Source organism: Vulpes lagopus, chromosome 2 (assembly GCF_018345385.1).
Source record: "Vulpes lagopus strain Blue_001 chromosome 2, ASM1834538v1, whole genome shotgun sequence".
NCBI lineage: Eukaryota > Metazoa > Chordata > Mammalia > Carnivora > Canidae > Vulpes > Vulpes lagopus.
This window is the reverse complement of record NC_054825.1, coordinates 86,179,777-86,206,447: the sequence shown is the minus strand read 5'-3', so window position 1 is coordinate 86,206,447 and position 26,671 is coordinate 86,179,777. Positions and strand designations below refer to the sequence as shown.

Genomic DNA, 26,671 nt, shown 5'->3' with positions numbered 1-26,671 from the left:
CATCTCCCATGGCTGAACTCTGTTCTTACGAAATCATGTAGCAAGTCACTATGTTGGGGACCTCAGCTACAGAACTCATTTTAGTCATGCACGGCTTGATTCTGTACGAGAACCGCCATCTAGTGGTCATTGAGAAAAATGCAATCATGCAGATTGGAATCCTCACTGCTGAATAAAACCAGCACCCCCCCACCCCGCCCTTTTTCTCTGGTTTCCATACACAGCACTTTAAATATGTTTGTTTAATACACATTAATTCATCATGGAATGAAAATTAATCCACATGATCTAAGGAGAGATTGCTGAAGGCTCTGCCCTCTCAAATGAAGTTGCTATGCAACACTAGCTAGAAGCCAGTCTTTCAAAAGCCTGATTCAAAACCGTATATGCTCTTCTTGAATGAGACCAAAAAACCTTGAAGCCACTCCTAGAAGGCTGTCACAGGGCATGCTAATGTATTTATTTCTCCAACATAGATGTCTTGACAATTGTATTTGGTACATCAAAGGATCCCTCATTTAAAACCAAATTATAATCTTTCAGCAGCCACTAGTGTTCTCTGAAACTCTGTGTAAGCCACTTGGCCTTTGTGCTGTACTGTGGATAGGGACAACACTCCTGACATAATTGAGGTCATGGATAATGAAAGCAACTGGCAAAGCCTATCACTAATAATTAAATGCTAAAGCCACACTTCACTGCAACTTGGGAAAACTAACCATTTGCAAATAGAATGAAATAATTTAGTGATTTTGCACTTGCCCACGTATTTGGCTTCTAGCCTAGAGGCTGGAAAACATATTGGCCAGTAGAATTCAGATTGAGAGTCATTTAGTTGTAATCATGGGCAGTGAGCCTAGGTTTCTCTCTCTCTCTCTCTCTCTCTCACACACACACACACACACAAACAAACACACACACACCTGCTATTACTCACTCACCATCCAGGATGGGGATGAACCCAAAGAATGTTCTCCATTTAATAAAGAACTATGGGGAGCCGGTGATAGTTCTAGTCTTCTATGTCTGTGTGACTCACGACAGACAGAAATGTTCCAGTTTACTAAATGCTATGCCCTATGTTAGTCAAAAAAGCAGGCAAATCCTCTAAGAAATGAAGGTACTAGAACAAAGTCATTCCGAAAGAATTTCCTAGAACAAGTGTGAACCTAGCAGTGGTTCGCTTCCTTCCAGGAGCAACTACTATGAGGAATTCCTCAGACCAACGCCCTTCTGAACTGGGGGACTTTGATGAAGATGGACCAAGGGCAGGACTAAGCAACTGGAACTCCAGCTTTTGGCATGGGATTGCAGCTATGTCACCTTCTCTCTGGCTTCTAAAATCCCGAGTCAAAACCCTGGTGGGGAAATAGCCTCTTTTCTTGGAGGGTCATGTCAACCAGCAATTGGTGGAGTTAACCCATATTTTAAACAAGTTTCTCTTAGCTTTATGATAATGGTTATTTTTAAAAAGATAATGCCTATGGCTTATACATACAATGGGATATTATTCACCCTTAAAAAAGAAGGAAGTCTGACACATTATATTAAATGAAATAAGCCCATCAGAAAAATACCATATGATTCCACTGATATGAGATAACTACAGTATTCAGATTCATAGAGATGGGTAGTAGAATGGTGATCACCAGACGCTGGGAGGAGAAGGCAGTGGGGAGTTATTGTTTAATGGTTGTAGAGTTTGAGTTTTACAAGATGAAGAGATTTCTAGAGATGGATGGTAGTGAAGTTCACAGCAGTGTGAATATACTTAATGCCACTGAACTCTATGCTTAAAAATAGGACAGTTAATTTTATGGTGTATATATTTGACCACAAATTTTTTAAAGAAAAGAGAAATGAAAATGTCTATTTTAGTGTGTATTTAAATGTGTGAAATATTATTAGTCACTAAAGAAGATAACCCTTATAACACAGACTTACAATGTGAACAGCCTTTCTGGAATATTCTAACAGCCCCCCCCCCCCGGTTTGCAGAGATATAAACAACTGTGGGAAGAAAGATAAGGCCTGCTCTGTGGCACATCTGTAGCACACACATGCTCATTTCCTCCTTCCTACCTACTTTTCCAAGTCGCAAGAGTAAGCTGAAGCACGTGTGGTTGTATTAAACATCAGTCACAACACTAAAGACCAGTATTTATTTTTATTTCAAGCCCCTTGGGTTCTTTTTTCCTCCTTTACCATCTCCACCATCCAATTTGCAAACATCATGAAAAGCAGAAGTAGTATGTTCTGAGTCCCAAAGAAGCAACATTTCATTTAACGAGACTGCCTTTGATATGCTTACATGGGGTTTATGAGACTAATTTGATGTGGCAACTTTTCATTGTTTTCCAGTGACATAAAGAAAATATTCACAATTCAAGGTGAAGAAACCTTTTAGTTGTTTTTGTCTATAGAATGTCATCCAGATGTTTGTGTCATCTAGGTTATTTCAATTAAAAATTAAAAGTAGACTAAATGTCACCCTCTTTCTCCAGGTCAATAAAGTTCTTCGGAATCATAATATCAAGCCACACTGGATGTTTGCCTTAGACAGTATCATCCGAAAGGCAGTGCAGACGGCCATTACCATTCTGGTTCCAGGTCAGAAATACCTAATTACTTTGCAAATATTTAGTGTTTGATATTCCAGATTACTGTTTATCTATCATTTATGGTGTCTTTCTTACTGCCTTTTAGATCAAGTTAGTCTCTTTTTTAAAAATCTTTTTGAAGCCACCAAATAATATTTATCTAGGGCATACAGTCTAAGCGATGTACACCTATCCAGGTGTTTACTATGAGTGAGGAAGGTTGCTTCCTTGTCTTTGAAGAGCATATTTGGATATGGAGAGGAAGAGAAAATTATGCAGGTGACCCAAATACATATGCATTTCAATATACAGATATTTGTGCCCACAAAACACACTCTTGTGTCATCCTTTACTGGTGGTTCCCAAACCTGCTAGACCATTGGGTGATGTCAGGAGCTCTTTAAAATTATAGCTTTTCAAGCCCCGTCCCAGACTGAGTGAGTAAGAATCTGCTGGGAAAAAGCCCAGGGATCTCATTTTAATCCAGCTCCCAGGTCATTTTGATACACAGCCAGGTTTGGAAATCACTGGTCTAGACAGATCCCAGCTATGTTTTGCAGTGATGTACAAAAGGGGTAGTGTTGATGAAACAGGGTTTTATGGAGTGAGAGACGCATTCATACTCTAAGGCAAACTTCCAAAGTACTTTGATAGTGTACTCACTAATAAAAAATTTTAAGCAAAGCTCTTCCATCCTATATGTATGTGCAGGAAGTGTGTGTGTGTGTGTGTAGAGATGATAGGTAGATAAACAGATTTCGATACATAAACTAGAAATATGTTCTAGTATGTGAATTTATACATGTATTATAAGGCAGTCTAAAATAGAAATTTAAAAAGAAAATATGAAATATCTTAAAATTTAAGTTATTTACAAATGTTACCACAAACTTAAGTCATCATCAATCCTCCTGAGTCGTGAAATTCCCTCTCTTCTCTCAGAATACCTTGTTTGATATGAGAGTGAGGGCACCAGTGTCAAACTTTATATTAAACCTCAGTAAAGATTAACTTATTTCCTTCTTCTTAAGAAAGAAACATAGGAAGCTCTAATATCCCCCAAATATGCTCATCTACACGGGGCACACTTCCACCCCTCATCCCTCTTGCCCTGTTTCTTTGCATTCTTCAGGTCGCAGTTTAAAATATGCTTCCTCAGGGATGCCTGGGTGGCTCAATAGTTGACTGTCTGCCTTTGGCTCAGGTCGTAATCCCAGGGTCCTGGGATTGAGTCCCGCATCAGGCTCCCTGCAGGAAGCCTGCTTCTCCCTCTGCCTATGTCTCTGCCTCTGTCTGTGTCTCTTATGAATGAATAAATAAAATCTTTTTAAAAGAATAAATAAAAATAAAAGATGCCTCCTCTGAGAGTCCTGACCCACCACAAAGTCTAAAGTAGGCTCCTCTGCGATTCTGTCTCCTTGGAAAGGGTTTTTCCCCAATTGTGACACTTGACACCATTTCAAACTACCTTTATTTTCTTGTTGAGTGGCTGTTTCCCACACCAGAGGGTAACTGTTTGCTTTATTCCGTGCAGAGCATATTTTCCTGCACAGCGCCTGTAAAACAGTGGACCCCTGATAAATATTAGTTGAAACGATATATAAGTGAGATTCACCTGATTATAACAAATGAAGGTAGAAAATTTGCGTAACTTAGAAAAAGTTCTACAGAGGCATTGAAACATTGAAACACGTAATTAGTGGTTGCATGTGAACCTAGGGAAGGTAATGCTAATGTAAACCTAATGTAATGCTCTAAGCAAGTTAACAGATAGATTCTTGTATTTGGGTGAATTATCACTGGGATAAGCTTGGATGTGAGGAATGTACCCTAGAGGGACTATATATATATATATATATATATATATATATATATATATATATATGTGTGTGTGTGTGTGTGTATTTGAAAGATAATGAGGGGTGAAAGGGAATAGGTGTGTATTAGTGAAAGGGAAAGGTGTAGGAGTAAGTTAAACAGTAGCAACCTAAATGAGCAAAGGAGAAAAGGATTATACTTTGAAATATTTAAATAGCATATAAGTGATTTGTTAATCTAATTTTTAAAAACGGATTACCAAAATAAATAAAATAAAAAATAAAAACGGATTACCTAAATGCAATGGATTATATCCTGGAATGGGGGGGGAGGAATCAGAGAAAAACTTGAGTAATCTGAATAAAGTCTGTAGTTTAGTTAATAGTATTGTATCAATGTTGCACCAATGTTAATTTCTTAGTTTTGATGAGTATACCATTTATATAAGATATATTAGGGGGAGCTGGAAGGTATATGGGAACTCTGTGACCTTCGCGATGTTTCTGTAAATCGAATATTCTTCCAAAATTGGACATTTAAATAGCCCACTGATCATCACACTGTAGTTGAAACACTGGTAAGTTTAAGGAAAATGCAGAGAGGCACATCTTCTGCTCAGCAGGGTGTCCTGGGAAGGGGGCGGTAAGCAATGTTTCCATCCAACCCATGTGTGGAACAAAGCATGTTCTTCATGATGAGCGTTTGCTAAGGGAAAGTATTTGTCCTTCCACTGTGAAGTTGGTTTCTTTGAGGCCACTAGGAGTCTCAGACGAAAACTAAAATAGCTGTTTGCAAGCATTTTTTTAAGTAGAATTTTAGAGAAGAATAACAGAAGAAAGTATTTTTTATATTCCTCCTAGAATGGGGGAAGACCGTATGCATTTGTATACCAATTTATAAATGATGAAACGTGTGAGCAAGAGGATTGGATTTCAAGCGTTCGGGAGTTCCATCTAATTTCTGGATGTCCCTAGAGATTTTGTTACATAGGTGAGATTCAAAGGAGCTATATTAAAAATGCCTGTCTTCATCTTCCCCTGATAAAAATTCCTTCTAGGTGACAAAACACTACAATTGGCCTACCAAATTTTGAAAGACACGTCAAATGAAACCAGAAAGGTAAAAGTGTGCTGTCATCAGTACATACGTGTCCCAGATCTGTCCACAGAGAGGACCCAGATCTCAGTATCTGAACATTCTCTAATAAAAAGAATCCGTGCTCCCTGGTTGCTCTGAGAGAGGGCTGAGTCCAGGCCTGAGGCAGGAAAAATACATGCATAGAAGCCTCTGATGCCAGAGAGTAAGGAAGGGCCAAAAAAGATGGAGGCTCTTTGAAAGGACACTGAAGAGGCCTTCGCGCCAGAGCCGAGCCCAGGACGCCGGCTCTGCTCCTGCCCACCGCTGTCCGCTCCCTGAGGAACCAGTGCTCCCGAAGCCGCGCGGCAGCCCTGGCGTTTAAAGGCACCGGGAGGGGATCCCTGGGTGGCGCAGCGGTTTGGCGCCTGCCTTTGGCCCAGGGCGCGATCCTGGAGACCCGGGATCGAATCCCACGTCGGGCTCCCGGTGCATGGAGCCTGCTTCTCCCTCTGCCTGTGTCTCTGTCTCTCTCTCTCTCTCTGTGTGACTATCATAAATAAATAAAAATTAAAAAAAAAAAAGACCACAACTATCACCCCAAATTTAAAAAAATAAATAAATAAAAAATAATAATAAAGGCACCGGGAGTCACCTGCGGAACCAGGGGTGGCGATTCACCGAATTAGAATTACCCTAACTAGCCACAACTTAAAATCTTTGGAAAAGGTATGTGCCGACTTGATCAGAGGTGCCAAGGAAAAGAATGTCAAAGTGAGGGGACCAGTGCGGATGCCTACCAGGACTCAGAATCCCCAGGAGAAAGACTCCTTGTGGTGGAGTTAGTTCTAAGACGCGGAATCGTTTTCAGATCAGGATCCACAAGCGACTCATTGATCTGCACAGTCCTTCTGAGGTTGTGAAGCAGACTACCTCTGTCAGTACTGAGCCTGGAGTTGAGGTTGAAGTCACCGTTGCAGATGCTTAAATCAACCTTTTTAAAAAATTGGTTACCTGTTGTTAAAAAAAAAAAAAAATTGAAAGGACACTTGAGACCACATCCAGTTAAAGGGTTCCCAAAAGTCTAAGCCAGAACAATTTGAACAACAAAATAAAACAATGATAGCCTTGGATTAGAGCACATAGAATAAAAAGAAGGTATGAGGGAAATAGAAAATCACCATTAGGCAAACACCACAGTAATAATTATTGCAGGCAAGAAGCATCAGTGGCTGCTAAATTAGTAGGCAAAAGAGTAACAAGAAACAGGATGTTTGAATGGTCACATGGTATCTACCCACCAGATACTAATTTCAAAGGAGAACAGTGACTTTACAGTGGAGGAAAGTGATGGACACCTCCTTTACCACATGATCTAGGTAAGCATCCCCAGTGATAGGCCAGCATCTTATACCTCCCGATGTGATGCACTAAGTATTGCACAACATCACCTTTGTGGTATTCTTGCCCAAAATGCATAGCCTCAACCTAATCATGACGATATTGGTGAACCCCAAACAAGATATTGGTCAGTCCAAATAACTGGCCAGTACTCCTCAAAAGTGTGGAGGTTGTGGGAGACAAAGAATTACCTGAGTACTGTCTCAGACTGGAAGAGACCCAGGAGACATGATAACCAAGCACAGTGTGGGATTCTGGTTCAGAACAAGGGCATCAGTGGGAAAGCTGGTGAAATGTAACAAGGTCTGTAGATTACTTAGTGGTATCCTAGCAACATCAATTTCTTGGATTGGATCCTAGTGCCATAGTTGTATAAGATGTCAAGTTTAGGGCAAGCTGCTGAAGGACATACGGGAACTCTCTGTACCATTTTTGCAACTTTTTTTGTTATTCTACTATTACTTCAAAAATAAAAAGTAAAAAATTTAAAGAAGTGTTCAATCTTCTTTCTCCCAAAAAGAGCACACAGAATAGAGAGTTACAGTGCAAGCCCCTTAAGAGTTTTTTTTTTTTTCCCTCAGGCTATTTTCTCATTTGTCATCAAGAATCAGCCTTTGGGTGATTGGCAACATTTGAGTATCTGTTGTTACAGTCTGGTTGTGGGTGACCAGATGGAGAAATGCTGAGCATAGGGACCCTGTTGTCAGTGCCAGGAGAGAATTGATAATGAAGGCATATTAACTACATTAATAATTTCTAAAACTGCCAAAGCACTTGATTTTATTACCAGTTAAACTGAACTACTCATGTGCCCCACGTCCACATTAAAGTAAAATGACCAGCATTCTGTACCCTAGGAGCTTAATTCAGGAGTCATACACACTGCACTGACAAGAATTGTGATCTTCTTTGGTATCAGAAATACCCTGTGTTTAAAAAGGTTGGTCTAGTTAATTTCCTGTGGGGAAAGAACCAGTTGGGGTGGTACCTGGGGATAGAGAAGTGGGATTAGTATTGTTGTTTGATCCCATCTTGGAGTACAGGGAAACATGCACCAGCTCTAGTTTCTCACACATGGGCTTAAATACCACCCATTCATTACAGCCCCCCCGCCCCCCCAGCCCTGAGTCCCTGCTTTTTTTCCTGACACTTGGCTCTCTCCTGACAGTCCATTCTGCCTTCCATTCTTCTCAGAGGGTTCTGGGCCATCTGAACTTCCTTCTCTCAAATGCTTCTGCCCCTTTCGCCACCAAATCAAGGCTTTCCTCTCCTCCAGAATCCTGCTTGCTCTTCCGCTTCCATGAATCAATCCATGAGTAAACCACCACTGAATTTAGTTATTGCAAATGTGCTTTATTTACCTTTTAGCATTCTTAATACATGCACATAGGAAATATATATGTAGCTAGGTCTGTAATTGCAATCATCTAAGATATTTTTAGCTGCATCAGTTTGTGTTTATAACTCCATGTTATCTTTGTACATACTCTTATGGCTCATCTATATATTCCTTCTAGCTCTCCTTTAGATTGTTACCTCTTTGAGGACAAAGACCAGATGCTCTATCTCACCTGCATATTTTACAATGTGTAATTTGATGATGTGTACTTGGGGAGCCACCACGAAAGACCAAAATAACAAAGTATTGCATTTGCTTACAATTTTCCACTTTCTTCAAATTATTTGAGAAAATTTTCAGTCACTTACACATACATAAAGTGATAAAGTGTATAGAGCTATGGTTATATAAGAGGACATTTAAATATAATAATAAATATCAGAAGTTTCTTCCCCCAAAATGAGATGGTAGTCAACAGCACAACAAAACTTTTTGTTTTCAAAATTTCAGTTTAGATACCATAAAAGAAATTTAAGAATAATTTTAGAAAATTTTAAAGAACCTAGTCTTATGTTCTAACTTAACCTAGAATTGTACGTTCTTAAATCATTTTTTCTTGTTCTTTTTTAAAGATTTATTTATTTATTTTAGAGAGAGTGAGTGGGGGAGGGGCAGAGGAAGAGGGAAAGGGGGAGACTCTTAAGCAGACTTCCTGTTGAGTGCAGAGCTAGATGCAGGGCTCCATCTTATGACCCGGAGATAATGACCTCAGCTGAAATCAAGAGTCAGACGCTTAACCAACTGAGCCACCAGGTACCCCTAAATTATTTTTAGAGTAAGATTTAAAAAAATTTTTGTTCCCTTACAAATACAAATAATCCTAGTAGTGTTAACTCTTCCATTTTGTCAACATTTTTTGAGAGGCTAATGTGTCCTACCCCTGTACTAAGTTCTGGGTTTGCAAAAATAAAACACCCAATTTTGAGGCTTTCTTACAGTAGATCAGCTAGGAAATGGGATTTTGGAAAGAGAAAAGAGATGATACAGAAAGCAGAGTAGAGGTGGGGCTTGGTTAGCCTTAAGAGATAAAGGACAAGGATGTGGAGAAATTAGAAGAAACCTTGTAAACTGTTGGTGAGATTATAAAACAGTGCAGCCACCATGGAAAACAGTATAATGGTTTTAAAACTAGAATTATCATATGATCCAGCAGTTTCTCTTCTGGATATATGTATCTAAAAAAAGAATTGAAAGCAGGATCTTGAAGAGATATTTGCATACCCACATTCATAAAAGCATTCTTTACAATAAACCCAGAGGTGGAAGCAACACAAGTGTCCACTGACAAATGAATGGATAAACAAATTGTGGCATATACATGCAATGGAATGTTATTCAGCCTTGAAAAGGAAGGAAATTCTGACACCTGTTACAACATGGATGGATCTTAAGGACATTATGCTAAGTGAAGTAATAAGCCAGTCTCAAAAAGACAAATACTGAATGATCCTGCTTATTGAGGTATTTATAGTAGTCAGGCTCCTAGAAACAAAGTAGAATGGTGGTTGCCAAGGGCAGGGGGTAGGGGAAAATGGGGAGTTGGTGTTTAACGGGTATAGTTTCAGTTTTGCAAGCTGAAGCTTACAAAAAGTTGGCAACTTTTAAAACTAGCTCTAGAGAGTGGTTAAGCACAATATAAATATACTTATCACTACTGAACTGTGTACTTAGAAGTGGTGAAAGTGGTAAATTTTATGTCAAGCCTTTTTTTTTTTTGCTAGATAAAAAGTAAGAAAAATAATAAAGAGAGATAACGGAAGTCAGAGCTATATAAACCAGACTCTTGAAGAAGGGCACCCTGATTTTTGTTAGGAGCAAGAGATGAGGATTTTTTTTTTTTTAGATGGCCAAATCTGAAGTGTCTACCCAGCAAGAATATCTAGGAGGTGTATTGGATGTAACAGGATCAGGGCTAGAAATATAGTTTGTCATCCACACGTTACAAGTACTAACCTTAATAGATTTTAATGAGCTTAGCTATGGAGAGTAAGTAGAAATATAAAAAAGTGAAGACAGAATTCCAGGTTCCAGCTTTTAAGGGGCAGATGGTAGATAAAAAAATACCTGAAAAGAAACAGCAGCCAGAGATTTAGAGGAAAATACTATACACAGGTGCAATAAGGAAAGGAAAGAAAAGTTGCCTGGAGGATTTGTGACCTAGTCCGCCTTTGGTTGCCTAGCCCTGGTGGCAATATTGGTGGTGAGATGGGGTCTTCCATCACTCCCCCTGGAACCATCTCCCCACCTGGGGGCTCTTAACCTGTGGGTTCATGGACTCTCTGGACAGGGAGTCTGTGAGCCCTCGGGATATCTAGGCAAAATGTTGTATGAATGTGTTTTTGTCCTACAGAGACTCTCCATAGTTCTCATCAGATTCTTGGTAGGTTCTGTGAAAACCCTATGTACCATAACATACGGAGTCAAGATCCAATAGTTCTGCTACCCTGATTTCACTTAGATTATGAATGTAATTCCTTTTTCTGGTCCATTTTGAGAACATAAACACAATTTATAATATTTTTTTCTATGGAAAGACATCATCAGGTTGTGAGGTGACACGTAGATGCACTAATAACAATGTATTTAAGTTGGAGACTTATAACTTCTGCACTTTAGGGGATCCCTGGGTGGCGCAGCGGTTTGGCGCCTGCCTTTGGCCCAGGGCGCGATCCTGGAGACCCGGGATCGAATCCCACGTCGAGCTCCCGGTGCATGGAGCCTGCTTCTCCCTCTGCCTGTGTCTCTGCCTCTCTCTCTCTCTCTGACTATCATGAATAAATAAATAAAATCTTAAAAAAAAAAATAACTTCTGCACTTTAAATTTCAGTGGTTAGTCAACAGGATAGAGTAGGACACACACTAAGAATCAACCCAGTAGTCAAAAACAGTTTATTAGAGCAAATATAAGCACATGTGGCATTTTTAGAACCCCCTCCGTCCCCTTACACTCTGACCATTATGGCCAAAAAGTATTCTGTGTACTTATATTTATTTAGATAAAGGAGTTTCCTCATTTCTAATTGAGTTAATGGTTGCCAGATATTACATAATATAAAAAATGAATTGTACTTATATTGTTTATATTAACAGGTTTTTACATAATTGCCTTTCTGATTTCAGCATTCTCCCACATATGTGCAGCGTGACCATTTTTCTTGTTTGAATTAGGTCATTCTGTGTTAATACAACCTGTGAATTTTGCAGATTCACTGGAAGAAAAATTGTAGATTCGTGCACAGAAATCCATCCCTACATTTGGAAAAGTTTGGAATATGTGTCTTATTGATAGCAGGGGAGAGGACACTCATGTCATAAGAAATTAAAGCAATCGTTCATTTTATATTAATCCTGTTGTTGATGTTATGCTGACAGAACTGAGGCCACACTTCAGCCTTGCATCTGAGAGTGATACCGCTGATCAAGAAGACTTGGATGCAGAAGATGACCATGAAGAGCAGCCTTCCAGCCAAACTGTCCGAAGACCTCATGCTGTCATTGAAGATGCTGTGGCTACCTCAGGGGTGAGCACGCTCAGTTCTACTGTATCCCACGACTCCCAGAATGCTCACCGCTCACTCAATGTGCAGCTCGGAAGGATGAAAATAGAAACTAATAGGTAAGTCCTATTCTGATGTGAGTGGGATTCCTTTCCCTTCCTTTTTTTTTTTTTTAAGATTTTATTTATTTATCCATGAGAGACACAGAGAGAGGGGCAGAGACACAGGCAGAGGGAGAAGCAGGCTCCCTGTGGGGAGCCCAATGTGGGACTCAATCCTGGGACCCCGGGATCACACCCTGAGCCAAAGGCAGACACTCAACCGCCACCCAGGCATCCCCCCCCCTTTCCTTATTTTTATATAAGCGCATGTATTTTGGGTCTACTCTAGAGTTTGGTCCACAGATGGGGTTCCTTGGTGGCTCAGTCAATTAAGCATCCAACTCTAGGTTCTGCTTAGGTCATGATCTCTGAGTCATGAGATGGAGCCCTGTGTTGAGCTCCACACTGGGGGTGGAGCCTGCTTAAGATTCTCTCTTTCCCTCTACCTCTCTCTCTCCCCCCCCTCCTCACCTCCTTCTCAAATAAATAAAGTTTGGTCCAGAGAATACAAAATCTGATTCCTTTATCCCACTCACATAAACTTGGTTTGATATCTTTACCAAACAAGAAAGATTTGTCTTAGTTTCTTTAGTGAGAATCATTTTCCGCTTCTACTAATTCAAGCCTTGTTCAGCACTAGTCTTCTGATCTCTGCTTTATCTCCAAGTACACTGAGATTTTCAAAATAGTTGTAACTTCAGTGTCTTGGACTCACATTCAGAGCAGCATGTCCCATCCAAGAAACAGCTGAGACAGATAGAATATCTATGTTCTTGAAAGCCCATGAGTTGGAATATCAAGTTCTTTTAGGAGAGGAAGATTTCTGTTCTTGAGTAGATAAATTTAGTGGTGCTAGAGTCTTGCATGTTAGAATCTTGAAAGGATGATTAGTTGACTATATTGATGATCCTATTTTGAATCTGCTATGTCACATCTGGACTTTAATTTTCCTTAGAGAATTTGGTAACATAGAATCCACATGATCAGGTTAAGTGAGTAAATATTTCCTGTTCTTCATAGATGTTGGCACAGTTCAAGGTCTAGGTCTATGATTTATAGCTTCCTGTGCTGGCTACAGCTGACATGTGGGCAACTGACTTTACAACTCTGAGTTTATAGTAAAACCTTTCAAATATTTAGTTAAAGATCATACTTGTTCACCAGTGAGATAAAACATTTTATTTCTCATTATAAATTTAAGTTTTTAAAGTTAAGCTTGAATACCAAGCTTTGTACAAGTAGTACAAAGCTCATCTTATGTTCAGAAACATGAATTTTGGTTGTACTATTGAGTAAATCCATACATATCCTCTATGGTTTGCATAGAGAAATCTTTCTGAATAAAGGGAAAATGGCTTTCTGACTTCCAGATCCTAATCTTGTCCTCCGAAACCCAGCTCTTAATTGGCATCTCTACTGCCTAGTGGAAGAATTTATGTCTTCTCTCCTCTGAGACCTGCATCAAAATCCTTGGTGTCCCTCTGGTGTCCCTCGTTTCCTCCTCTTCTCAAGCAAAACCCCAGTCATGATACTGTATCCATTATAGTAGGTGTTAAATTTGGTCAAATTTTTTTAGTTTATTCTCTGTCACCCAATCTTAAATGGAGCTGTTTTGTATACTCCTCTCTGATCTCTGGAGGAAGAATGTTCACTTGTTACTATTTTGGTCCAACCCCCAACTCCTCCTCCACCCATGGTCAGAATTGTACAGGCAATAAAGCTACTTTATTTACCAGTGAGCTGGTATATTTGTTTCTCTGGCCTTCAAACCTTCTGTCTATATACCCTGGCTTATGTCAATAGAACCTGCCTCTTCTAAATGCAGCCTTTCCCTTCTCTCCTTAGACCATTCGAGTCACTTTGTTTTACATCCTGTCCCCAGTCTCTGTCTGCCACGTTTGTGCCATTTGCAGTCCATGAGGGCTGCTTTTCTGAGGGTAGCTGCTGGCTGAAGGCCTGCTTCCCACATCTCTATTGAAAGGACTACAACTTGTCATATTTCTTTATTGTGTTAGGACATAGTTACATTTTTCACAACAGCCCACATTCATTTTTTTTCTCTACATATTTACACTTAAATCTGTGAAATCCACAGGATAATGAACCTTCTTTTTCTGTTTCTAGTAATATCTCCCACAGTTCCTCCCTGTTGCCCCCAGAGAAAAGAGACAAGGCACAACATTCACCTCACAAATGACATAAAAAAAAAAAGGCAGCTGCCTTACAACTGGTCCTAAGCAACGGAAATGAGAGACTGATCACGTCTATAATATCATTTTCAGTTGAATATTATATGATATATAGAAATTCATACATTGCAGGGGCACCTGAATGGCCCAGTCAGTTGAGCATCCCACTCTTGGTTTCTACTCAGGTCATGATCTCAGGGTCATATTGGGTTCTGTGCTCAGCAGGAAGTCAGCTTGACGGGATCCCTGGGTGGCACAGTGGTTTAGCGCCTGCCTTTGGCCCAGGTTGCGATCCTGGAGACCCGGGATCGAGTCCCACGTCGGGCTCCCGGTGCATGGAGCCTGCTTCTCCCTCTGCCTATGTCTCTGCCTCTCTCTCTGTGTGACTATCACAAATAAATAAAAATTAAAAAAAAAAAGGAAGTCGGCTTGAAGATTCTTTCCCTGTACCCCTCCCCCCAACTTGCACACATTCTCTTTCTCCTTCTCAAGAGGATTTAAAATAAATCTTTTTTTAAAAAGTTCATACATTGCAAAATAAACTTAGCAGAAATGTTAGTATGTTTTTAGGAAAGATTGTAGCCCTTCTGTTAGAAATCTTAAGCTTAGTATTTGTTTGTTTATTTTTAAAGATTTTATTTATTCATGAGAGACAGAGAGAGAGAGAGGCAGAGACACAGGCAGAGGGAGAAGCAGGCCCCATGCAGGGAGCCCGATGTGGGACTCGATCCCGGGACCCCAGGATCATGCCCTGAGCCAAAGGTAGATGCTCAACCACTGAGCCACCCAGGTGTCCCTTAAGCTTAGTATTTTAGATAATCACTGATGAAAGTAAATCAGGTTTATCCAGCTCTTGATTATTAGATCACCAATAATAACAACAAATAGAGAAAATTGGGACGCCTGGATGGCTCAGCAGTTTAGCGCCACCTTCAGCCCAGGGCGTGATCCTGGAGTCCCAGGATCGAGTCCCACATCGGGCTCCCTGCAGGGAGCCTGCTTCTCCCTCTGCCTGTGTCTCTGCCTCTCTCTCTCTCTCTCTGTGTCTCTCATGAATAAATAAATAAAATCTTTAAAAAAAAAAACAGAGAAAATCATACAGTCTTTAGAATGTATGTTTTACTTATGTTTTCGAGTATGTTTACATAAAATATAATGGAAATCATTCACTTCACACAGTGGTTGGGACAGTACTGCAGGACAATAATGCAGAGTCAGCTAAAATCTAACTCTCGCAGAGCTGCCTACTTTATCTATACAACAAATAAAAGAATAGATAGAATTACCCACCCTCACACATCTGAATTAAAAAATTGACCTCAGGGCAGATGCTCACCAAAGTTTTCTGGAAAAGGAGGCAGGCAATTGCCTTAATTTTGAAGAACTTCCCTATCAGTTGAAAACAGAAGAAAAAATGATGGACTGGGTAAATAAATAATTTTTGAGAACTGGATTTGGGACAAATAAAACAGCTTGTCAGCATTCTGCTCCAATGTTAAGTTCTGGCTTTTAAAGCTAAAAAAGAAAATATGTAGTCAAGATACACATAGGTTAAAATCTAGAAAAAGTTACTGTGTTCTTTAGAGAGACAATAAAAATACACCATCACTATTCCACACATGTAAATCATCAAGGAAGACAAAAATACATACTAGACCAAGAAATTAGCAACTTAAAAATTCATGCTGAGCTTGCTGTCCATGCCCTTGAATATCATTCTTGCTGGAGTAGATAAAAATCTTCTTTGATCCTCTGCTTTCCTCTGGCTTTTGGTTCCACCCACTCAGTCTACCTGATGGTGCGCTGCTGAGTCTGGTTAACCAGGTACCCAAGATAGTTCCTGATGACTTCGAGACCATGCTCAACAGCAACATCAGTGACCCGCTGATGGTGACCTACCTGGCCAATGTCACGTGATCACAGATTACCCTCAATGAGAAACTTGTATACCTGTGAATGGGTCCCACGCACCACTCCTGCCAGTCTGAGCCACACTAGGACTCAGAAAGGAGTGAAGTAGAATGGTTTTCTTGTGGTTTGAGTCACATTGAGCCAATCAACTGCTTGTGACACTAAATAAATAATATAGCCCACCTTTTGTAAATGAAAAACAACAACACAACAACAACAAAACAAAACTTGTTTTAAAACAATCCGTCTTTCTCAAACCACCTTCTTTGGCTGCTTCTCAAGCTTGTTCCTCTTTGAGGAACTCAGATCCTGTCTGCTTACTCTGATCCTGTGTCCTAAGGGCCTCACATCTCTGTCCTGTGGGAAAGGAGAAGGAGCCCCTCCTAAACCTGGGGCTTGAGGCTACAGCAGGGGATAGGATGGCCCTCCCTGATGGCCAGGCACTGTCCTTGGCACTGTAACCACAGCTGTCTCACTGAACGTTTGCAGTAATTCTTTCAGGAAGTTTTACTTTTCCTTTGCACAGATGAGAAAACTGAAGGCCAAAGGCATTAAGTAATTTGTCAAAGTTAACACAGGAAGTGTGTGTCTGAACCAAGATTCAAGCCGAGGGCTGTCTTTCACCTGGTCCTCTGCTGCCTTCAGGATATGCCAACTGAAGCAGAGACAAACTTTTGGAATGTAATCTGGTCCTGAATTAAATATATCCATGCTGAGAAAATGAAACAAAGGCACTTTCCTCAGAACTGTAGGGCATTGGGAAAATTATCTTGATGATCTTATGAATAACTATGTACCTTAACTTATTAAAATTCTGAATCCGAGTCACCCATGACAGTTTTCTAAAAAATCAGAGGATCTTCCTTCTTAACTTGGAATTTTTTTTTTTCTGAGAACAGTGTTAGAAATGCTGAGTAGAACACCAGTTGGCTCTTAGTTGCATAGTGAACCTTTCATGAATAAGAACTCTGGTATAAATGATATGTTAGTTTCTCCTTGTTTCTTTGGAGAATGCATCAGATGCCAACTAAGAACTGAATGTACCAGGAACATAGCCATCCTTTTACCCACTTCACCAGTCCCCTTAGAAGGGAGAGGAATAATAGTAATATCCACAACAATCCTAGCAACAACCATTAACATTTAACTGAGTACTTATTCCCTGCCAGGAATAGGTGACCTCATCTATAGTTTACTTCTCAAATTTTCAGTTAAAAAAATGACTGCCTTTCTGCTTTGCATTGACTATTATGTTATCCATCATCAATTTTTTTTGATAAGGGGTCATACTGGTAAAACTGCATATGTTTTATTTTACTTTATTTATTTGCCATTTATGGTCATAAAAATAAACAATAAAATATCTCTGAAGATTTTGGCAGACAGTTGCGCGGGTGGAGAGGTGGTTTGAACTGTTGTCTGGAAGTATGAGCCTTCTAGAGCTCTGCTACTCAACATGGGGGTCTGTGGACCAGCAACATGCATATCACCTGGGGGAGCTTATTGGATATGTGGAATCTTGGGGCACCTGGCTGGCTCAGTCAGAAGAACATGTGGCGCTTGATCTCTGGTTGGGTATTAAGATTACTAAAAAATAAATAAATAAACTTTAAAAAAAAAAGAAGGAATTGCAGAATCTCAGACCTACCCCCAGAATTACTGGATCAGAATCTGCATTTCAATAAAATCCCATGGTTGTCTATGTTCCTCATAGCTTGAAAAGTCCAGATCTAGAAGGTCACTCTAGCTGCTCCAGCTTTATTACCCTGCCAACCAGTATAATTTTCTTTTACAGACTACTGGAAGAATTGGTTCAGAAAGAGAAAGAATTACAGGCACTCCTTCATCAAGCAATTGAAGAAAAAGACCAAGAAATTAAACATCTGAAACTTAAGTCCCAACCAATAGGTGAATAGCAGAAAACTTTAAAGTGATACTGTTAAACCAGGCTGCCACAAAAAAACTGAGAAAGCCAGTGGGCAGTTTTATTTCATGGTTTAATTGGCATCTGTCACATGTACCACTACTACAAGCAGAAATTGCTTTTTAGAAGTATCGAATTCTTAATGGCAGCAAACTATAGTTTCTATATAACTTAATATGAAATAAGATGAGTCATGGTCATCTTTTCTTGAGATTATTTGAGGTAAATAGGGCTCTTAACACTTTTTTCAGTCTTTTTTTTTTTTAATTTTCAAATGAGATTAGTAGACTAAAATACCATTTTGGGTCATTTTTGCATTTGTATTCTGGGTTTTTTCCATATTATTGCAAGTAGCGAAAAAAGACTATTATACAATTATATGGTTTCCTGCTAATTATGCTCATGTGTGTCACATGAAAATCCCACAGTACAGTTTTGGTGAAACAAGTTTATTCTAAGAAACTATAGAATTGATATGAAAGTATGAGGTGGGAAATATCATTACATTATTGCTTCTGTCTCTCCATTGATTAGTAGTCTTTAAGAGTTTTGTTCAGATTACCATTTATGTTGCCAATCTCAATTGCTTCTATTATTCTCTGGTAGAGCAAAATCTCTTAAAGTATTAATGTCTGTTGATGGGGAGGGTCTCAGATGAGCTCTGTTAGAAGCTAAGACTGTCCCTCCCTCCCCAAATCTGTTCTAGAGATTCCGGGATTGCCAGTATGCCCCCAGGATTCTCCTGGCACAAATACTGAAGAATCTGAACTTACTGAGTGGCTGAGAGACAAGGGAGCTGATGAAGACACTATAAGTCGGGTAAAGACAACTATCCATGGGGACAGGCTTTGCTTTCATTTCATAATGTTGAGTGCTTATTCTGTGCGGGGCACGGGGCATGTACACTGGTCAGCCCTCCTGCAGCTTACGGACCAGGGTCGGCAGATGGTCATCAAATAATTCCACGGATAAAGTGTAATGATTTCTTACTAAACTCTCTGAAGTAAAGGTGTTAGGAGGCAGAGAGAGGAAGAGGTTAGGGAAGGTTCTTGTAGAAGATGGTGAGTGAGCTGTAGGAATGAACCAAGCCATCTGTATGTTTATTCGAGGAAGGGTAGGTGAGGAGGGAAAAATCATTTTGGGGGGGGGGGGAGATCAGGGGTTGCTGTATGTGCAAAAACAATGAGGCATGGTTTGGGTCCCCTAAGGATTTTTTTGTATTTTTGAACTGAAGATAAGGAAGGATGGAAGAATCAAGACATAACTAAAATTTTAAAGTTTCTAATTCTCTTTTAACTGTCTAATTCTCTTGCAACATTATTAGACTCAGTGACTTTATTTTTTTTTTAAGATTTTATTTATTTATTCATGAGAGACATACAGAGAGAGGCAGAGACATAGGCATTGGGAGAAGCAGACTCCATGCAGGAAGCCTGATGCGGGACTCCATCCCAGGACCCCAGTGATCACGACCTGAGCTGAAGGCAGACACTCAACCACTGAGCCACCCAGGCACCCCAGTGACTGTTTATTGATACTTAATAAAATAGATCTAGTCAGTCAACTTGTGTCAGGAACAAACATTTTCTATAATAACCTAATTCCTCTCTGCTCCTTACAGACTTTGATAATCAGCATGAGTAGCACTTCTATTTCAAGATTACATACATGTATACACACGTACCCACAATAAGAGGTTATATTTTTTACTATTTTATAGAAAAGGCCCCAGTACAATATTACATTAACTTTAGTTTTATGTTTAAAATTTTTAAGTAACTAAGAATAAAGATGATTCAATGGACTGCTACATAAAATTTAGAAATCTGCATTGGACAAGTTACTGCTACATAAATTTAAACAACTCTTGCTTATGGAGAGATGCATCCATTCAAGTTCTCCAAAATATTTATTCCTCGACCTAAGATCAATTCATAATTAAGGAGTAGTAATTGATCAACTAAATCACTGCCTTTAAAAATAAATTAATATTAAAGCTTCAGTTTAAATTCAGGACTCTGATTTTATAGTAATTACTAAAAAGAACCTTTTAAGAGTTATGAAAAATAAATTGAGAAATTAAATTTATACAGTACCTTTCCAGGAACGCTTTTTATCCATTTGAGGAAAATAAAGCAAAAAACCTCTAAAATACAAACATTATCTTATGAGCGGGACATGTAATTACAAATGAGTTTTATCTATTCATTAGAAGGCCATTCAGAAATTGTGTTGCTTGTAATCTTTACACAGTTGGAAGTCATATGGATGTATTTCTTTGTAGTTTTTTTTTAACGGGGGACTTTTTCCTAATAATTCCAGAAGATTGTGTTTTTAGTAGATTTCCTTTTAGATTCATTTTTAAATTACTGCCCATGTTTGTATTATGGATAGAGTTTATTATTTATTACAGGTGTATGAACATCTTATTTTTATGCATATTTTACTTTCTCCACAGTTTTTGGCTGAGGATTATTCACTAGAGGATGTTCTCTACTATGTTACACGTGATGATTTAAAATGCCTGAGACTAAGGTACCACTTTTCTTTCTGTTCCTTGTTTATGGTGGAAAGAGTGCTAGGCTGAGAAGTCTGGGTTCCTGCCCTGGTCGGGCCCCTCACCACCCCTAACCATCTCAGCAGTCCTGGGCGCCACTCTCTGGTTCTCATTTGCTTAGTAAACTGAGTTTGTTGGACCAGGCTATATTACTAGGCATTCTTATAACCAATAATTTTTCTATATTAGTAAATGAAAATTAACTAAAGAATTTCTTGATAATATAGTAGACTGAGACCATGCAGTCATTTTAAAGCTGCCTTAAACAAATGCTCTAATTTATGGTTATACCATACAATCCAAATACCCAGATATTAGGATAGGTGCTGATTTGCCATCCATGAACCATATATAACCTGATACAGTTTCTTACGATAATTTTTCTATCAGGCCAAGCATATGCATAACTGACTCACACAGACCTCTGTAAAAACACATCTCAAATGTGCTGAAAAAACGAAAGGATGCTTTGGGACCTGGTAGTTTGTGGGAGTAGAAAGGAAAGGCAAGGAGGGGTGATGCCAAAACATAGAAAGAATACAGTGAGGACCAATAAGACTTTGAGATCTTCGTGTTCTATCAAAGCAGCTAGAGGCTAAGGAGTCACTTTTATATATCAAAGGCGATGTTTCAAATGAAGTGTTCTCTTCCCTATGTTGTGTCTTTAAACAGGGGAGGGATGCTCTGCACACTGTGGAAGGCCATCACCGACTTTCGAGACACACAGGCTTGACTATATCGCTTAGTTTGTTTCCAGCCTTCCTTGGAGATTATAACAGACAGAACTGATCTTCGCAGGGGAGGGAGAATCTAAGGGAGAGGAGAAAGAAGCTGCACTTTAAATCCAGTATTTGTTTACTTGTGTTAAAAACAAACAAACAAAAAGACAAAATACACTGAAATTTCCTAACTGCTTCTATTTCTACAATTCATAAGGACTCTTTGTAAGGACTTTTCAAAAATAATCCCAAACATTAGGATGCTTGGGGTTATTTCATTCTAAACATTTTTATGGAAATATTTTTACCTTAGCAGCTGTTGCACTTCGGCCAAATGTCTCTTTTACACGAAACAGAACATTTCATGTGATTGTGCATCACTGGAACAAAACCAAAATGTGACCATGACTTTTTAGGCTTATGTGTGTTTGTAAGATACTCTTAGTAGAAATGCATAATTTGAATTATTGTGTAAAGTTTGTTTGTTTTTTTTAAGTGTGCAGAATCTGAGAAGCAATGGTTTTTACTTTTCTGTATTAATTGTAATATTGACTCTATTTTGTAACTTAAATTTCTAGCCCATAGTACCTTCATTTGAGTTGTTTATGTACTACTGAACTGTACCAGTTGCACATGCCTGAATCATAGTAACGTTAGCTTGTTCTAAAGCTATCCATTGTGTCATATTTACTCTAAAAAGTAAAAAGACTCTTAACATAATGTTTGATAGATTCTGAAGAAATTCTTACTTTGTTTTGACAAACCAGATAAACTACTGCGTCAAATTTCTAGTTGTTTCTTCCGCCCTCCTATTAAACAGAATCTGTCTTCTATTCAGGTTAATCAAAGAACAATGGATATGCAAGCTGTCCCTCAGGGCAGCACGGTTGGTGAGAGAGAGGGTGAAGAAAAGAATAATTTACATGAAAGTCCCCTGTGTTTTTCTCAAGGCTACAAGTTATGTTGAATGACTGTTCTCTCAAAGGGTCTGCAAATAGCATCCCAGCAGAGAACACTGTATTTTCCATCTCCTTAATTTTAGTTCTTGTATTTGAGGGAAATATTTTCATTTTAAGCTGGATGTTCTATTTTAAAAGCCTGCCCATATTAATAGGGTGAAGTCTGAAGCTCCTGGATAGATGGATGAGACAAACACAAAATTCTTAGATACAGAGGAACTTGCTTATTACTATGCAAGACAGAAATAACATACAGCTGTTTATGTACCATGACTTGACCCATACATATATAACTTTGTTTGACAAAACAGGAATCATCTTTATTTCTATGTGAAAGTCAAGGTTTGATGTATCTTGTATTGCATTAGACTGCACAGAAACTTCTCACCCGATTTTCTCATTTGCTACTTGCAACTACATAGCTGCATCTTTTTTTATATCCCAATCTCAAGGACAGATAGCTGCCTCTCGTAACCTGTGGGGACATTTCAGAGGAGGAGAGGTATAAATGAAATGATACGTCATTTCATTTATACTGAGACACAGGGTAATTCCTTTTTTTTTTTTTTAAGATTTATTTATTTAGTTAGTTTTAAAGATTTGATTTATTCATGAGAGACAGAGAGAAAGAGAGATGCAGAGACACAGGCAAAGGGAGAAGCAGGCCCCGATGCGAGACTCGAGACTCGGGACTCAATCCTGAGTCTCCAGGATCACGCCCCGGGCTACCCTATTTATTTATTTATTTTAGAGAGAAAGAAAGCATGAGCCAGAAAGGCAGAGGGAAAGGGAGAGAAAAACCCCAACCAGACTCTGCCCCCAGCACAGAGCCTGACATGCTCTCACTTCCCTAAGATCATAACCTGAGCCGAAACTAAGAGTTGGTCACTTAACCAACTGTGCCACCCAGAAACCCTGACATGGGGTACTTCTTAATTAAGCTACAGTTCATCTCCCCAGTCCTAATGGCTAGGTGCTGCTTTTAGACGTGTATAGGACCAAGCTACCTATCTTCAATCAATTCTTTAACAATGGGGTCTTTCTCTCTTGGGATGCCTGGGTGGCTCAGCGGTTGAGCATCTGCTTTTGGCTCAGGTTGTGATCCCCGGGTCCTGGGATTGAGTCCCGCATCAGGCTCCCTGCAGCCTGCTTCTCCCTCTGCCTATGTCTCTGCCTCTCTCTCTCTTGTATCTCATGAATAAGTAAATAAAATCCTAAAAAGATAAAAATAGGGCCTTTCCTTGGAATCTTCCTCCTACCCTACCTATCTTTGTGGGCTTTGTAGGTTCCTCTATCCCTGTATGGCTCATAATATAGTCCCAGGTCAGCGTCATTAGGTTTTTGTCAGAATTTTGGTTCTCAGTCACAAAAGAAGGCGATTCCATTAGAGTCCAAGTTTTGTTAAAGGTTTCACTTGAAAGCCGTTTGGCATCAATCTAGGCCAGTGACTCTCAACCTACCTTCACATTAAAATGACCAGGATGCTTTTTAAAATATACTGATGTCACCACCTTAGAAAAACTGCTTTTATTGGTCTGGGTTAAGGCCCATAGATCCTATTTTTAAAAAGCTCTGCAGATGACTTGACACTATCAAGTCCCACCTTCTTATTCCAAGAGACACTTGGACAGAGAATTAGCCCTTTTCCATAGAGGTGGTAGTAAGATGGTATTCATTTTTCATTTGGTGTAGCAAGCGTCTAGACACATAGGCCTGGAGCAAAACCATCACTCTCCCCTTTTGACCTTGGGCAGATTAGTCAACCTCTCCAAGTCTCAGGTTCCTTATCTGAAATGGGGAAAATAATGTACCTTCCTCATAGGGCTGTTGTAATATTTAAATAATATCATGCAGCTAAGATGCTTAGTGCAATGCTTGGCAGATAGTAAGGATTCAGATGCTGCCTGTTACTGTTACCTCTTCTCATTCATTCATAAGTATTTATGAAGTACTTACCGGGTACTACATATTGTGGTACATGAAGACACAGTTCTTGCCCCCAAAAGTTGACTGTCAGAGGTGGAATGGAGACAAAGCAGAAACAACGGTACATGTAGTAAGTGCTCTAGTTACATCTGACTGCCAAGGGGTGGTGTGGGGGTCAAGAAGAGTTTGAAGCAGGCTCCATGCAGGGAGCTTGACGTGGGGACTCGATCCTGGGTCTCCAGGATCATGCCCTGGGCTGAAAGTGGCGCTAAACCACTGAGCCACCGGGGCTGCCCGGCGCCAGACATTATAGACGCCCTATAGAGAAACAGAAGACAAAGTCACCAGCAAATAATTCATATTAGACTGAAGAGACAAATTTGCAATAACAAACACACCTACTCTATGTTAAAGGCCAGAAGAATGTAAGCCCAGAAACCCCTGGAGAGCTACAGAAGACAAGCTGGCTGGGAGCTGGGGGGCTGATGGAACAAGATTTACTGAGGAGAAAGACCTCAGCTGGGGCAATTGGAAAGAAGGAATTCAGTAACTCAGGACCAGGAAGTCAGTCAATCAGGGTAGAGAGTTCCAAGAACAAAGGCAGAAAGTGGGGATTTGCAAGTTCTAGAGAAAGTGAAAAGCTTTTATATTCCATTAGAGTATGCAAAAATTTTAACTCCCCTTGACTCATATTTGGCTGGAAATAGGAGTTGTAGAAATAAAAAGTAGGAAGTGGGATAGGAGAGAGCTTAGGGTGTGTGTGTGTGGGGGGTGGTCAGGGAGGGAAGTGGAGCTGGTATTATGTCAGAATGGGAAATCTGTTAAGGGTTTTTGAGCAAAGGGAGGGGTGTGTATAAAGTAATGTATGAGATTAATCCAGTGATGTTGTGGAGACGTTAGAGGGAACAAAAATTGGACAGAACAGGGGTTGCTCTGAACCGTTCTGAATCAGATGTGAATGGATGTGTAGTAGCACAGCAGTGGGAATTGAGAGGGTGGAATTAAAACCATGAATTGACAAGATTTGGGAACCATGATTTGGGCAGTGATAACAAGAGAGAGGAAAGAATAGATGTTGAAACAATGCAAGTTAAGAGAAGAATTTGAAAATGGCAATTTTGAAGGGGAAGCCTGTATGAGACACGATGAATTAATGGCAGAACATTCTGCTAGAAATGTGCAGAGACCATTGAGAATGTACTGGTGGAAGTCAGGACAGAGGTTAAGGGTATATATTCTGGATCTAGGAGTCACCTTGATGGAGATAACAGTAAATGAGGACGATGAGAGATAGAAAGGTCATGGCCTAAAATTTGGGGAAAAGTAAGGTTTGGGGATAGTTTGGGAGGAAGGAGGAATTTAAATCAGCAACAGAGACAAAAGGACTGGTACACAGAGGAATGAGAAAAGCCAGACCAGTGGTGTAAGCCAAGAGGAAGATGATCAGAGGATCTAGTGCAGCAGAGAGTGCAGGAGAATGACAGATTAAAAAGCAGTAAGAGGGAAATTTGATTTTGTGACCTGGAAAGTTTTTATAGACAGGCAAGAAAGACTAATAAAGCCGATTAAACAAAGGTAGTAAGACAACGGTGCAATAACTACCTTTGGTGAACAAAATGTATGACAACAGATTTGGGAGGGTAGGATGTCAAGAAATTCTCAGAATCAAAGAGTTCTAAATGTATTCTTTGGGGTAAAGGCCCTGAATGGAGATGGCGTTTTAGAAGAGAGGAGTGAGGTTTCAAAGGAGGCAGGAGGTCCAGCTCCTCCCCTCTGCAAAGGAGAAGAGTGATTCTTTGGAGAGATTTTGAAACGGGTGTGGGAACTTGAGACAGATGGCTTCTCTGTGCTAAGTACAGCACGAAGTACATCATGGTGGCATGTGACATTTAACAGATGTCCCTCACCACATTTTCATGCAACAGCCCACCCTGTTATAGGACACTGCATTAGGTTTGAAACACATAGCCAATTCAGGGCTGAAGTGCACGATTTTGGTGTGATTCTTATTGGCACTTATTTTTGTGTAACTTGTGACAGACTAAAACATGAGTTAGCAAAAGGATGCAAGAAGAGATAAACATATACCCCAAACAAACAAATCAAACCACAAAACACATGTATAAACACCAGTAAGCCTTGATTTTGGGGAGTGGTGGGGGGATGTATCAGAAAGAATTCACTGGCGTACTTAAGGATTCACTGGTAAATCAATGTTCTTCCAGATTTCAACTCTAAGAGAATCTTTCTAATAACAGGAGAGTGTCTCAAACTCTGATGACTTCATATAGTAAAAAATATCTTTGCTGAGACCCACCCTGAGGTCTACAACTACCTCCACCCACGTGACACTTTATTTTTATTGATTAGACATCTGGTAAGAGTGATGTGAATGTGAATTCAGAAGGATCGCATCGCTAAACGATTGGTTTGCTTACCCTACCATGGAAATGGCACTAAGGGAAAATCCATTATCACAAACCACGGCATCAGCGTTCCTTAGTAAAACCCCTACACCAAGGGCCCCCCGGAGGGCTCAGTGGTGGAGCATCTGCCTCGGCTGGGGTCGTGGTCCTGGGGTCCTGGGATCGAGTCC

General features: G+C 39.8%; 1 protein-coding gene across 1 annotated transcript in view; it reads left to right on the top strand.

Moving 5' to 3' along the window:
- MAP3K5 (mitogen-activated protein kinase kinase kinase 5) overlaps nt 1-21,912 on the top strand; it is a 199,587-nt gene extending 177,675 nt beyond the window's left edge. The window contains exons 25-30 of the mRNA XM_041739454.1: nt 2,505-2,610; nt 11,665-11,908; nt 17,786-17,898; nt 18,621-18,733; nt 20,373-20,449; nt 21,144-21,912. Coding sequence (XP_041595388.1) covers nt 2,505-2,610; nt 11,665-11,908; nt 17,786-17,898; nt 18,621-18,733; nt 20,373-20,449; nt 21,144-21,204 — 714 coding nt within the window. The 3' untranslated portion in view covers nt 21,205-21,912. The remainder of the gene's footprint in view (nt 1-2,504; nt 2,611-11,664; nt 11,909-17,785; nt 17,899-18,620; nt 18,734-20,372; nt 20,450-21,143) is intronic.
- The last annotated feature ends 4,759 nt before the right edge of the window (nt 21,913-26,671 follow it).